Below are 14987 nucleotides of genomic sequence, written 5' to 3'. Positions count from 1 at the left end.
CAGTATAATAGTACATTTTCAATAGTTCCCACATTATACTGTTAGTTAGATTATAACTTTTTATTATTACTATAACCATGTAACATGTAATCGTATCTAGAACTTAACACATTTTCAGTGCAACGTTTAAATGTGTATATCACTTACGTATGATAGGTTTAAGATGTAGGCGTATCTCACCATACTGTAGTAAAATATTCGTTTTAAAGGTTGGGCTCTTCCTCGCTCATGCCTTGAAATTAAATCACATAGCCTAATAATAATAATATGTTGATCCATGTTTATAGGTGAAGATATCATCAAAGCAAATCTTCGTCCCCGTACACCGCATTTAACCCGTGAACAATCTCTGCTAGCTGCGCACCTTCAGCACACACGAACTGAATCACACACCATTGCGCATATCTGGAGGAATCCATCCCTGCACTCTTCACGTTTGAGGGTCGAACGTCTACCTGCGAATAAAACAGATGACTAACAATGAATGTGCATTTAACGTGCGCAACAGACAAGTGTATCAATAAACACAATCGGTTTTTCCTTATTTCTACATACACTGAAACCACAGGCCCACTCCACTTATTTCCAAACAACCCTTATATACATATGTGTGAGATTGTCACTTGGCGAAACAAATACGGAATATGAATATTTTCCTGGTTATATTCAGGATTATGGTTTAACTAGCTTTGTTATTACAATAATTTGGGCAGATTTTCAACTTCTGAAGTACCACCATCTCCTTATTGAATAATTCTATGCAATTCTGTTCTGTGCTGATGAGCGTCGGAATCCTTCGGCCATCTTCTAAGCATTTTCTTATCCAGAGTCATTATCTTAACTTCCAATACGGTCTTTCCCCTTTTAGTAACCATTTCTGATAGATATTCTTCCAGTTCTTTTCTATGTCTTCCTCTCCCTCTCTTGCCTTCTGGCCTCGATTTCATCATTTGCTTCGGTTTTCTCTCCTCTCCATGACTATATCAACCTAAGGCATAAAATTGATGGGCAAGCTCAATAGAAAGAACATACACTCAGAGTCCAACCTCGTATGTAAATATTCAACTGATTTTTCCTCATTTTCTCATTTTAGACACTCAAAAGGCTGTTGTCTTCGAAATAGGCACTTACGACTAATAGGCAAAACAGGCACTATAAAATTCATGTATTCCTCTCCGAAGTGTCCTGGAAACGTATTTAAACTTAATTGCTTATACATTTGAATTTGAATTTTCAATTTAAAAATTTGGGTGCGTCAGCTATTTTATACGGAGTCCAGCACCTTACCATAACTAAAATAACATTACTGCAATGTCGTGCATCTAAAATATTAAAATATTCTGACTTTGTTTAAAAGCTGAGGCTGTAAGAGGGCACCCAGCAGTCAGCACACATAAGGACAAAAAACAGGACAACACAGAATTATACTGGCCAGAGCTTCGTTAATCTACAAAATCCAGTCCAGGGTGTACATACTACGTGGAAGTGGCCTCCCCGGTGGAGCAGTGGTAGCGTCGTCGCCTTGTAATCAAGGGGTCCCGGGTTCGATTCCCGGTGGATCCACGTAGTGGATCGGATCCCACTTTAAACTGTAGGTCCTGTCCCGATTAGCCTCTATGTGCATAAAGTGGACTTAAAACAACAAATCAATCAATCAACTACGTGGAAGTGAGGTTGATAATTGGGTGTATACTACGTGGAAGGTCACCCCTTACACCTATACATTTGCAATAAAAATGCATTTTAGAGCAAATCCTAAGCTTATACGTACTATGCAGTGGTTAGGTATTGCACTCTTTATTATGGCTATGTAGGAAACCGGTCGTTCAGACCCACCTCTTCCTACCAAAGAAAAAGGCTTGTTGGCATATTCCCGCGTCCGACAAAAATAATTGTCTGTGTACGGTTTATAGGACGCCTCTGCTTCCAATTAAGCAACTAATGTGATTTTCCTGACTTTGCAAATTGTTTTTCCACACTTAAAAATATCCAAAATTACTGGAATCGGTTCTAAACAAAGCACTATTGAAAAAATTGTGTTGAAATATTTCAATAAAAAATAGTTAATATGCAGTAATCGTTTAATTATAAAAGAAACCACGAAGTTAAAATATTATCTTATATGAAACAATGTATGTAAATTAAGTACAGCGTCAAAATTCAAAGACAAGAAATAGAATTATGATAGGGAATGCTTTGGATATGATTAAAAATTGCCACTCTGCTTTGATAGGTAAAATAATGGTTTGATATTGAACATACCCAGTTCAACACGTTCTACTTACTACTCGATTGATTTATTTATTTGTTGCTTTAAATCCACTTTATGTACAGAAAGGCTAATCGGGACTGGACCTACAGCTTAAAGTGGGATCCGAACCACAATGTTCCTTCACCGGGTATCGAACCCGGGACCCCTTGCTCACAAGGCGACGACGCTACCACTACGCCATCGAGGACGCCCTTCTACTTACTACTCGCAGGTAAGAATGCGAAATACGTATATAAATAAATTATAAGAATGTTGAAATTGTAATTGTGTAGTGCAGCTGTACTGTATTTCAGACTAAAGGACAAAAATCTCTAAGTTTTTCAGACTTTGGTTATATTCTATGTCCCAAGCCCTGCACCCACCTAGGGCCAACCCTACCCCTGTCTATGTGGACACTATAGGCGTGCGCAGATTCTCTGATTAAGAAGGGAAGGGGGTCAAAAGCCTTGAAGAAAGTTCAGTCGGAGAAAGAAGAACATCATTCCATCTCACTCTTTGTTGTATTCATGGGTACTAAACAGGGGCGTATATACGTAGTGTGTGTCCGGACCCGCCGAAAATCACTCTATTAGAATTACAGCTTCTGTGGCACAAAAGTTCTCTGTTTCCTTTTATTTTCCTTCTCTGTGGTTCAGACTAATATACATTTAAACATGATTTCGTACAGCACATTCAAAACAACTACACATAATTTACTAATTTCCAATGTGTGACCAATTTATTCTGCGACCAGGTATAACACAACTAGGCTAACGAATATAATGCGTGAGTCTTAATAACAAGTAATTTTATGGAGAACGAAGTGAGATAGTCCAATTACATAGGAAATAAGCCCGCTGTAGTTGCTGGGAACTTCCGTCTGCTTATGAATACTTTATTTTTTGAAAGAGAACAATAATTTTTGAAAGAGAACAATATAGTTTAATAACGGTAATAAGATTACTCTACATTAAATTTCTAAGTGAGAGTATTAAGAGGGGCAGCTTCCCCCTCTTGCCTCCTCGTGCGCACGCCTATGGTGGACACCTCTACTTATTGTATCCTCTGCTATTCCCACGCACACTACTTTTTCACGTAGATAGGGTCGCTCATTTTGTAATCCGAAAGATCAAATTTCACACACTGTCCTTTTCCATGCTAGAACTTAAATTTGTTTCACCAACCCGAAAATCTAATCCCGCTTATTGTTGTCTAGGAATTATTAGATTCGCTCTCTCCTGCATTGTGCGACTAATTGATCACACACATTAGGGCACCCCGACAGAAACAGGCAAGCAATATTTCAACAACGAACTCGCGTCTCGCCAAGCAACAATGGTTCAACAATCGGAAGCGCGGAAAGGAAAAATTTTAACCGGAATCCCGTGTAGGAAGGAAGATGACGTATCCCAAGCCACGCCCCCGCATAACTTATCCTCCCTCCTTGATTGTTGTCTGCGATATTTTCGCCCAATTGAGGGTCGCTTTCCGACGAAGTAATTTCTGAAAGAAAAAAAATTGTTTCGCGTTCTTAGAATAATGTGGCAGGTCGATAGTCGTTTCGTTTCGCCCACTGGGGGTTGGAAGCAGGTGCACCACGCATGCGGGTTGCGGGTGTTATAACCCGGGACGCTTAACTCGACGTCTCATTCTCATCCCGTGTGACCCGACTGCCTGACCCGAAGCCATGGCCCGCCTGTTGCTTGTTCTGCTATGTACCGGCATTGTTGTCGCCGCGCAAGAATCACATCCCGGTAAGTACCTGCTGCAACCTGTTGGATTTTCCGTGCAGGCCAAACTCACAGACGGAAACTTCCGACTCTTTGAAACTTTTTCCCAACGGCCTCTTTGGTGGAGCGCGTCGAGCTGTTCCTATCGCCGTTCGATCCTGTCGTGGACGTTGGTGTTTGTGAGCACTAGCGTACATAGGATTTTTTTTTCTTCGGAGGGGGATGGAATTTAAAGGTGGATAGTGCATACCTGCTTTCTAGAGGGGCGACATACACAATAAGATATTTCGTATTTAAAAAGTGTCCACTCTCAAAAATGGCAATCGGGGGTCTCTTTAAGGCGAGTTCGCATTTACCGCTCTATTTTTATCACGAATTCTTCAGTGCCATCTTTTAAAAATATTAATTTTCTCAAAACTTCCGGGGGGGGGGCTGTAGCCCCTTCAGGCCGCCATCTGCGTACGCCAGTGACTACTGTAGTTCTTAACTGTTTTAATTTGATAATTTTGATTATCCCAAAATTCGTGGAGGGGCTGTAGTTGTATCAGCTCCCTTCTGCGGGCTCCAGTGCGTGAGTGTCCCTTAACCAATTTCACCTAAAAAAATCGTTCATCTTCGTTGTCGCGATTATCCAAGAGTGGTAGAGTTTGAGATCTTCTTCATACTGGTGGAGGCTCATAGTGGTTCGGATCCCACTTTAAACGATAGATCCAGTCCCGACTAGCCTTTGCTTTTCTGTGCCTAAAGTGGACTTAAGACAAAAAACTCAAACTCAAACTGGTAGTAAAATACAAAATAACAAACTTTTCTTTAATACCTACGTAATAATAATGTAATTCCTCGTAACTGGGCGGACCCCTTTCTCCCTCATTCCATTCGGTTAAGCAATTCAGCAATTTTATTCGTTACCAGTAATTTTTTGGTAATTATATTAGTATTGCGTTACCGAAGTTACAACAGTAATTTGTTACTTTTAAAATATTACGTTGTATTGTTAAACCTGGTTAATTTATTCACTGCATAGGTGTAATTTGGAGGGGAAAAGGGGGGAGACACTTGGTCCGTAAAATTTTCAGGATCCTTAAAATTTACAAATAAAAGGGGGGGGGCTGTCGTTCATGTTCTGCCTATCCAAAGTTAGGCTCCAAGCTACGTTGTAGAACAAAACTTAATTTCCAAAAAATTAAGAATGTCAAAGTAGATTTTCTCAAAAGTCAGCATCATGACTAATAATGCTGCGAACAGACACATTATGTGTTTTGGGTGCGGGTAGTGTATGTATGTATTGATCATCTGAAATTTCGTAGATATCCACATTGTATGAAACAGTAAAGTATTACTTTTATTGATTAAGTAACCTTAACGTGTTACTTTTAGAAGAAATGTAGAAATATCGGTTTGGATTTAATTTTATTATCATTTATATTTTTTAATTAGGGGTTTATTTTGATTTAGAATTTTTCAGAATAGTTTATGATTTATTTTTATTGCCTTTTCTTTATCTTTCGCTTGATTAAGTTCTTGTTTGGTTGAAACAAATCGGACTCCCTTTGACTTTGTAACGTTGCTGCGAGACCAAAGCCCCGAGTTCGAATCCTGTGCCTGAACTATCTTATAGTCTAAGAAATACAACTAAATATGGATAAAAACTATGGATAAATTACAGAAAGGACACATATAATTTATGAAATCATTCCTGTGGAATGTAAAAAGATTACAGACATTTGTGGTTTTACTGAATGTAATTTTAACCGAGAAATTAATAGTTCGCAGCAGCTCACCAAAATTTGGACCCAAGTAACTATTTTTTAGAAAGTCATTTGAAATAAAAAAAATCAACTTTTTTTGCGCTGTATTGGAGTTTGTGTTTAAACGAATTGTATTTGTTCCAGCCATTTTCTTTGAGCAGATGTTTTCCTTCTTTAGCGTATACTTTGTTGCACTTCTCTTTTCGTACAATGTATTAATTTCCCTTCTCAAGAAACACTTCATATGTAAAAGAAACTTTTTTTTCTTTGCTGTATTGCCGTTGTAAGAATTATTGCGTCAGTTCAGTTTCTGCACGCATGAACACTACTTACAAAGAAATATATTCGGAAAAAGTAAGAGTTTTCTTTAGTGTCTGCTTTTATGACGCATCAAACTATTCCGCACACGCCCACTGAGAAGAACATTACGAGCAAACATAAAATTTAAAGTTTTAAATTCAAAACTGGTATTTCTTTTATTAGCTCTACATACCTTCTCTTGACATCTAGTTATTACTAATTATTTTCTACATGCCAATTTGATGATCTTTACTTTTAATAGCTATCTAGCCCTATGTAGAGAAAATACTTATTTGCAATAAACAAAAATAGCTTCTCCTAACCAAACATTTCTTTATGTGGGCGGTAGGCAAATTATTGTTCACCAGAAAGGGAAATTGTTTTAGTAATGGAGCATATTTGCTTAGAGCTACCAAAAAATACGATTTTTTACGGTAACCAAAAGCTTAACCAAACATGATAACACTGTTAAAATTTGTTTTCATGTTAATAAAACATCAAAATGCTGAACAAGGCAAATTTTTTAGTATAAAAATAAACACTAAAAACGTAACGTTTTCCACCCTCTAACAGGGTCTTCCTCAGACGAATATTCACAATAAATTGTGAATTTTATAAATACATTTATAACGTTTGTAGTGTTTATTTTTATACTAAAAATTTTGCCTTGTTCAGCATTTTGATGTTTTATTAAACAAACATGATTTGTTGCTTCGAAGATCCGTTTTTTTTCAGTGTATTACAAAAGAATGTCTATTTGCTTTGTTAATTTTATAAAAGTAATAAACAGGTCACAATGCAATACATTGAGATTTAAATAATATTACTCGTACAATGTTACACTTATGGGAAGATTGTTGTCAATGTTCTTAGCATTCATTAGTAGTTTGCTGATCAATCCCCATGTCATTACAATACAGTGCAGAATGATCATCGAAGTACTCTAATTGTCTCGGTTTTGGTCTCATCTTGACAAGCGGACCACGGTGGCGGAGTGGTTATCATATAGCGCTACGAAACCAGGGGTCCCACGTCCCAGGTTCGAACCCCGCCCTGGACATGGGTGTTCTTTCATCATATCACCACCATCTTCGTCGTCGCTATTTGCCAAAAGTGGTAGAAAAACGACGCTAAATAAGGAAAATCATCCTCAAATCATCATCATCGTCTCGACAAGTCTCCCTCTCTGTACCACTTTTATCTTCCATTATCAAGAATAGTACTCCATCTTATATCAAGCGGCAGAGTAAGAGATCAGCAACTGAAGACAAAAAAGTTTATTTACACAAATAACCTGCTTTTAAAGTTGCCCGTTTTCCCAGTTTATCACATGACTAGTTTGCAAGGTTTCCGGCAGCAAAATATCCCATATTGATAACCGCAGTAGGCCTGACCGCGCCACTCGTAAGGTTTCTTCTCCTACCGAACACAACACAGCAAACTGCTCCCACTAGTTCCTCACTATAGAGCGTTGTGGATTTCAACAAAATGCTAAAATAGATGTATTATCTGGTTCGCCCTTTTAACTCAAGATATCCTATTTCAGTAGGGTGAGTGCCAATTAAGCAATGTTCAGAACTGAAAGTTCATTTCGCATCAATCGCATTACATTGAGGGTACTGAAGAATTATTAAACACGTACAGTATACCGATATACGTTTGGGGGACAAAGAGTAAAATTGGTAAACGCTGTAAGTGCCACAATAATTCAATAACCGTTGTCCACTTTAAACTGTGAAATGTGCCATGCTTTATAATGTGGTAAACGTGAAATGTGGCTGGTAGCCCTCTAAGTAGTTCAAAGGGCGTGTAAAGAGGTCACTAGTGTGCACGTTCTTACGGGCTGATGTGCGGAACGATGCGATTTCCCAACACTTTCGCTTTTGGCACTTACAACGTTTACCACTTTTAGTCCTCAATTTATTTCACCTACAACCTCTGGGTTACAATTTTCGACACTAACATTTCAGCAATAATGAAAATCAGACTTTGGAAACTAGTGAAAACACGGCCCTATTTATAGGAAAATCATTTCAGAATGTTTTCTCGTAACAAGTGTGTTAGAATATTGAAATATTGTTTCTATTATTGAAGTAAATTTTTTTCTCCATTACTATTTTAAAGGTATATAAAAGTAACTGTTATTTTTTCCTTGTTACCTGTGAAACGTAATCGAGTTACAATAGTAACTGGTTACTCGAAAGAAGGTACTGTATAGTAACTATATAACTCGTTACTTGCACACGTGTGTACAGGAATTTTCAGCTTTCATTTCTCCAAAAAAATATAGTTGAAAATTTTCCTTAAATATTCATTAACTGTTGGCATAATTGCGAATATTTTCTTTCGTCTAGTATTTGCACGATTTCCTTTCATAACGAATAAATATATACATGACTTCTTCATGAAGCTAAGTTCGTCTGACAAGGGAACAAAATGCCATTCGAGAGAAGGTAATTGATCTCCAGAGTTTGAAAAGGGGAATCTTATTGGATCTGATGAACCTGACTTCGGAATGAAAGCGAGACCAAATTGGATGTGTTAGACTCCATTAATTTTGAAGGTGGCGAGAATTTTCGCAGAATGAATCGGTTCCCATCTTCCCTGGTATTAGCTTTTCTTTGTGAACTCATATTACCATTATTATTACTTCAGTCGAATTTATTTTTACAGGACTCCATTGTGTAGAGTCTCCGTACACTTCTGAACATTTAATCAGTTATTATGCGAAAGGTAACTAACGGTTTTGTTCCAAACGTTAGTGAATTTTGAATTGGCATCACTGAAACAATGTATACATTAACACGCTGAACCAGTTTTAGTGCAGCGTCGGCTCATCCCATATCTCATAGTAAGTTCAGCTGTGAACGTGTGGCCTGTTGATGCTTATGTTTATTATTTATTTATGTCTTTCTCCTTGTTTTCTATTGCGAAGTTGTGAAGTTAAGACCGTGGAGCCTTTCTTGTACTTGACCATATGTATCCACATAAAATTTTGTATATGGAATATAGCAGACAACATTTCAGTCATTAGATAACGTGAAATACTGAAACAAGAAAAAAAATAAAAAGTACGTACATATGCAAAAATACAAAAAAAATACATACAAGAATAAAAAGCGCAACCTATACACACGGGCACACAACAACAAAGAAACACGCTCACGTATTCCTGAAAATAATTTGAAGCTTGAAATAGTAGTATGTTAATTTATGAGAAAATCGGGCGAAGCCATGGCTGGCTCGGTAACTCAGTTGGCAGAGCAATGGCATGATATACCAGAGACTCTGGTTCGTGTCCTTTTCAAGTCTGCAATTTTCCCTGAAATTTCTTCATGGTAAATCTTCTGTGTGTGCCAAACCTTAATCTAACTGGCTAGAGCTGGTAAAATGGTCTACAACCCCCTACGATTAAAACCCGCTAATCCGTCACTGCCTTGTACTTTCGACGGATTCCTCCAGGATCTCGTGGAGCTTGGAGATACGAAGGAATGTTTAATATCCACTTGTGGAGTTCTCAACTCCATAGTGGTCTCTTGCTTTCCCGATTTTGAAGTGCTACATCAACAATTATACCGTGGTTTCTCTCGAGCTATAATTGTTTTACAACTAGTGTTCAGTTTCTACATGAGACATTCATTTTACCTACACAAGAAGGAGTACATTAAGCTTTATATCCTGTGACTGAGGAGGCCAAAATTTGCTGATGATGTCATTTCGAGTGATGTCATAAGCCTTCCACAGTAGTGCCATCTACCGAGAACATTAAAAGTACTGACAGATTTTTGAAAGAAGGGTAAAAATATAAGAAAGCTAGAAAATTTGTCTGTTAAGGAGCGCCGATTGGAGAATGTGCATTTTACATTGCGTTTATGAACTAATTTTATTGAAAAATTGCGACGGTGTAAAGCGCAAAAGGAGAAAGATGCGTTGGAAAATTAAAATCAACTACGTTTTTATAGCTGGTTACAAGTTGTGTAAAGATGAACTAGACAGTTGCACAGGATCTTTTCATCATATGTTCCTTTAATAATGTATTTCTTTAGACTGATATTACATTCTATGACGTCCACACCTACAGGTTATTACGCTAATACAGCAGTATTAATGTTTTCAAGAGACAAGGCCATTGCGGGAAAGAGGAAATGAAGAACAAAGACAAGCGTATACTTTGTCATGATTTTCCTCCGGATGGACTAAAACAGAAAAAGATTTTTTTCTCGAGTTTTGTTTACATGACAGCGCTTTGTTGGAGCTTGTACTGATAATATTTCATAAATTGCTTCTTTTGCTTCACATATAGCGCCATCATGGGAGGATGTTACTTAATGAAAAATTCATATATTGAAAAATGTACTTCCTCATAATGTTAGCCCACACCATAGGGAAATTCTGAAAAATATAGTTCGCGTAATGAGTTGATATGAGTGCAGGCAGAAATTTTGTCATTTTGCGTCGCTTTCCTTCACCTTTTTGTTAATCGCGCCAGAATGATGATTGTATGAAATTGGTGAAGGCGCCCACAGAAAGGATCACCTAGGCCAAGACTTGAATCCGAAACCTTGGGTCGGAGAGATCTTTGTGATGAATCGTTTAGCATACTACAGCGTCCCCCAAAATGATTACCCTGCTTTGAACTGCTTATAACTTTATTTAGAATGTACACTTTACTTTAAACAACAACATACATACAAGTGCACATAACTTTTAACTTTCTGGAACATCAGGTTCATGTTCTGCACCCTTCCCCCTTCACCCTCAAACTTAGACTCCAAGTTAGGTTGCTGTTATGATACTGAAACCTCCAACACAACAGGAGAAAATAAACCACTGTCAGGAAATGCAGAGGTTCGAAATATCCTATAGCGTTTAGGCTGTAGAAGCTATGTCCAAAATGCCAATGAGCATTGGGTCTCGGGTTCGATACCCGGTGGAGACACATAGTGGTTCGGATTCCACTTTAAACTGTAGGTCCAGTCCCGATTAGCCTTACTGTGCATAAAGGGGACTTAAAACACTAAGTCAACCAATCAACCAACCAGCCAATGAGCATTAAGTATGTAAATACTGGATATTGAAACATAACCTTATACTATATATATTGCCTCCAATAGATCTACAGTTATAAAAGGGGCTGCAGTAAAATAATCTAAATGAATCAATCAATGTAAGTTAAGAACAGAACCCCTGAATTTATTTTGTTTCTGACTCGACTCCCAACTAAACACAAAACAAAACACAACAGTTCATGTAACTGAGATAGGCCTATACCCATAAAGGTTAAAAGACAAATCTCTCCCACGCACGAAACTCAAAATGTCCAAGGAAACTGCCAAGGGGCGTGGACACGGAGGAATTTCTAGGAACTCTGGAAGTGAAACTTGCCGTGTCGAATCGAAAGTCATTATCTGCAAAAAGAGAAACAGCGTTAAGTGTCACGTGACGTGCTTTCAGTGGAAGCCAATTTTTAGAACTTCAGGGCTTTAATGGGGTAAGTAATCGTAAATGACTCATGATCTAATGTTCCAAGAAACTTAAGCAGTAATTTCTTCGATTGTGTGGGTGGAAGGGAAAGGGAAGACAATGCTATATTGCGGGACTGTGTATATTATAGCTAAAAACATGTAGCAAAGCTATATACATTTGTTTGTTTGTAAATCTCGCCGATTAGGTCCTGATAACAATAATGTATTGTAATCAATGGATTCAGAATCTAATTCAGTTGGGGGCTCAATTCAGAGATTCAGGTTCTACTCTAAATTGTAGGTCTGTACAGTCTACGAGTATAGTAGTAGTGTGTAGTTTATACAACGCAATTGTGATGCACTGATTATAACATTTTGCCGACCTCGGTGACGGAGCAATGCGCGCTACGACCCCAGGAGTCCCGGGTTCGAATTCCGGCCTGGGCAGGCATGTTGCTTTCATCAATTTCACCATATCATCACTCATCTTCATCGTCGCGATTAGCCAAAGGTGGCAGAAAAGCGACCCTAAATAACTAAATCAAAATCTAGAATGGCCGAGATCGTGAATGATCGTACCTCCACATCCCCATATTAGCCTCCATGGTTTGTTACAATGTGCGCATCCACAGTCACAGCCATCCAATCACCCACACTCACGCCCCTACACGCACACATTGATAGGTTGAAATAGGTTATTTTACGTCGCTTCTCTTCTGGCTAATCGCAAAGATGAGGATGAGTGACGACGTGATGAAATTGATGAAGAGACGCTCACAAAGAACACTTGTTCTCGGGCCGGGATTCGAACCCGTGCCCCTGGCGTAGCACGTTGTGGTAATCACTCCGTCGCGGAGGTCGTCACACACACACACACACACACCACACCACACTCGCGCCCGCCCGCGCAGCATAAACGTGTGTACGCATGTGTGTGTGTGTGTGTGTGTGTGTGTGTGTGTGTGTGTGTGTGTGTGTGTGTGTGTGTGTGTATGTATGTATGTGTATATATATACATAGTATATATAGACTGATTCAGATAAGGGCCTCCCTAATGGCGTAGTGGTAAGTCGAGGGGCTTTTTGTTCGATCCTCGGTCGAGGCACATAGTGGTTCGGATCCCACTTTAAACTGTAGGTCTAGTCCCGAATAGCCTCTATTTTCATAACGTGAACTTAAAACAAAAACTCAGATAAGAAAGAACTCAAATAGAGATACGTAATTTTATCACAGCAAGCACGTACACGCTATCATACTACACTCAGCGCTGTTGATACAAGTTCCTGGGTTGCGTTTCATCTATATTTTATACACCGCTCTTTGAGTTGAGAGAAGCAGGTACGGAGCAGAATATGGCCACGGATTGAGGCAAAGGAACCAAGAGTAGAAAATTCCACCACAGATGGTCTTCCTCTTTCGCTCAAAGCGGGAGAAATCATCTGACACCAGACGCCGAAACCTCTGACGGGGAAGAGATTTCAATTCCATAAGATCAGACACTGATGGAAGGTTTCCACTTTGAGTTTTTTCTTTCCTTCCCACGCAACTAGATATGGTCAAGGGTGGTGAAGGTTGTTGATGCTAAAAGACTTGCAGGGTGTTTGTTCAATTTGAATCGCGATGGTTTCAGGTTACATTCTCTATTGTGGTGTTTAACGATACTTGGAAATGGAGAGTCCCCTACTTCAAGCACACGTTGACACTTGCCAGTTCCGTTAATCGGTGTAAGGTTTGACAGGTATCTCTAAAGTCTATCAGTACACTATTCACATCCGCAGCTTTCTTGTGGTGTTACTTGTGTACATATCACAGTCAAGTGCCGGCTTTCATAATAGAAGGGCACCAGGGGCGGGGGCGGGAGGTAGTAGGAGGCAGGAGGTAGATATTGACATATCAGGGTGAGCAGATATAAATGTAGGTATTATATAAGACTCAGCATACACTTCCTCACTCACTCATTCACACACTTTCTCTCTCCCTCTCTCTCTTTCCCTCTTCCTCCTTCCTCCTTCCTCTATTCCATACTCATATTGCATCCTTGCCTCTTCCAATTTACTACGCGTAATTATCTCTTTATAAAATTATTTTCTGCTCGTGCACTTTTGTGCATTTCTATCTGTTCCCCTTTCCTCTCTTTCTCCTTGTCTCTTCCATTATGTCCCTTTTTCATTCATTTATTTCATGTTTCATCTTTTGTCTCTATCAATTTGCTACGTGCATTTTCTCTTTGTACATTCTTGTTCACATAAAGTGGCACATCTTGATAGGGTTGAACAGTTGAAATATGTGCCACTTTATATGAAGATATCTCTCTCTCTCTCTCTCTCTCTCTCTCTCTCTCTCTCTCTCTCTCTCTCTCTGAAGAAACTAGAATTCAATCTTAACTTAAGATACTATCCTGCGTCGGCAAGGAACAGCAATTCATTTGATCCTATGCAAATCATCCATGATTTATGCATTTCTATTTCTTTAGCACATACTGTTTGTCCATTACTGTTAAAACGTACGGTCACCGGCAATAAAAATGGTACACCTAGATCCTGAAATAATCACTTGTCTGTAAGGCATTATGTGTGTTGCCTAACTCTGCGGTGGTAGAAATTACCATTGAAAATTTGCTATTGCATTCAAATTATCGCCTTAAAGTTAGGCAACTCACATAACGCCTTGCAGGTAAGCGAATATTTCAGGCCATAAGTATCGCATTTGTATTGCCAGTGACTGTACCTGCAACTGTTAATGCCATTTACTTGTTAGATGCAAAACGTAACGAGGGTACACGTGTTCATGAAATAAATGTTATTCGTTCGTTTCGAAACACTGAAAGAACCTCCCCGATGCCGCAGTGTTAGGGTCGTCGCCTGTGGAGGCACATGGTTCGGATTCCACTTTAAACTGTAGGTCCAGTCCCAATTAGCCTTTCTGTCATAAAATGGACTTTAAAACACCAAATCAATCAATCAAACCAAACACTGAATACAACTGCTACAGTATTGGCCAAATTATTGAACTCATTTCCTTGTTTTGAAAATGTTCTAACTAAATATATTTGACGGTTGTAATAGCTTCTTATAGGATTAAATTGTTTGTCTGCTTCGATATTATCTTGTTTCCCACAATTCTTTCTTTTACTGCGACAAAGAAATAGGTGGCAACACGATTCTTTGCACATTCGCAAAAATGCCTGGAACAATACGTACATTGTTTACCGTGTTATTTATGCTATTTTTTTTGGTTATAGCAAAGGAAATAATATTAATTTTGGTTGTTGTAAGGGTGTTGTTTATTTGTACCAGCGGAGCAACACGTAATTTCATAAACCACCTGGTTTGAAGTTTATAAATAAGAGTGAAATGGATTTGTACGCAAATAGTGATTTAAATGTTCTCAAGAAGAGCCAAAGGTGAAGATCAAAGGTGGTCATGTTAAGTACTGACAGTACTTGCAGTGTGTATGACAATGCCATGTGCATCACAAAACATAGAATCTGTCA

General features: G+C 38.7%; 1 protein-coding gene across 6 annotated transcripts in view; it reads left to right on the top strand.

Annotated features, from left to right (window-relative positions):
* Positions 1 to 14987, top strand: part of LOC146002637 (uncharacterized) — a 113971-nt gene that overhangs the window by 30929 nt on the left and 68055 nt on the right. For 5 of the 6 annotated variants that reach the window (XM_083140983.1, XM_083140716.1, XM_083140890.1 and 2 more), the window contains exon 1: positions 3914 to 4005. The exons of the other annotated variant lie outside the window; for it this stretch is intronic. In XM_083140983.1, coding sequence (XP_082997109.1) covers positions 3939 to 4005 — 67 coding nt within the window. In that variant the 5' untranslated portion in view covers positions 3914 to 3938. Of the gene's footprint in view, positions 1 to 3913; positions 4006 to 14987 lie in introns of those variants that run through there. 6 annotated transcript variants of the gene reach the window in all.

This window comes from Lepisma saccharinum, chromosome 1 (genome assembly GCF_977018435.1).
Source record: "Lepisma saccharinum chromosome 1, izLepSacc3.1, whole genome shotgun sequence".
Taxonomy (NCBI): Eukaryota; Metazoa; Arthropoda; class Insecta; order Zygentoma; family Lepismatidae; genus Lepisma; species Lepisma saccharinum.
Note: the sequence above shows the minus strand (reverse complement) of the source record. Positions and strands in the feature narration are given on the sequence as shown.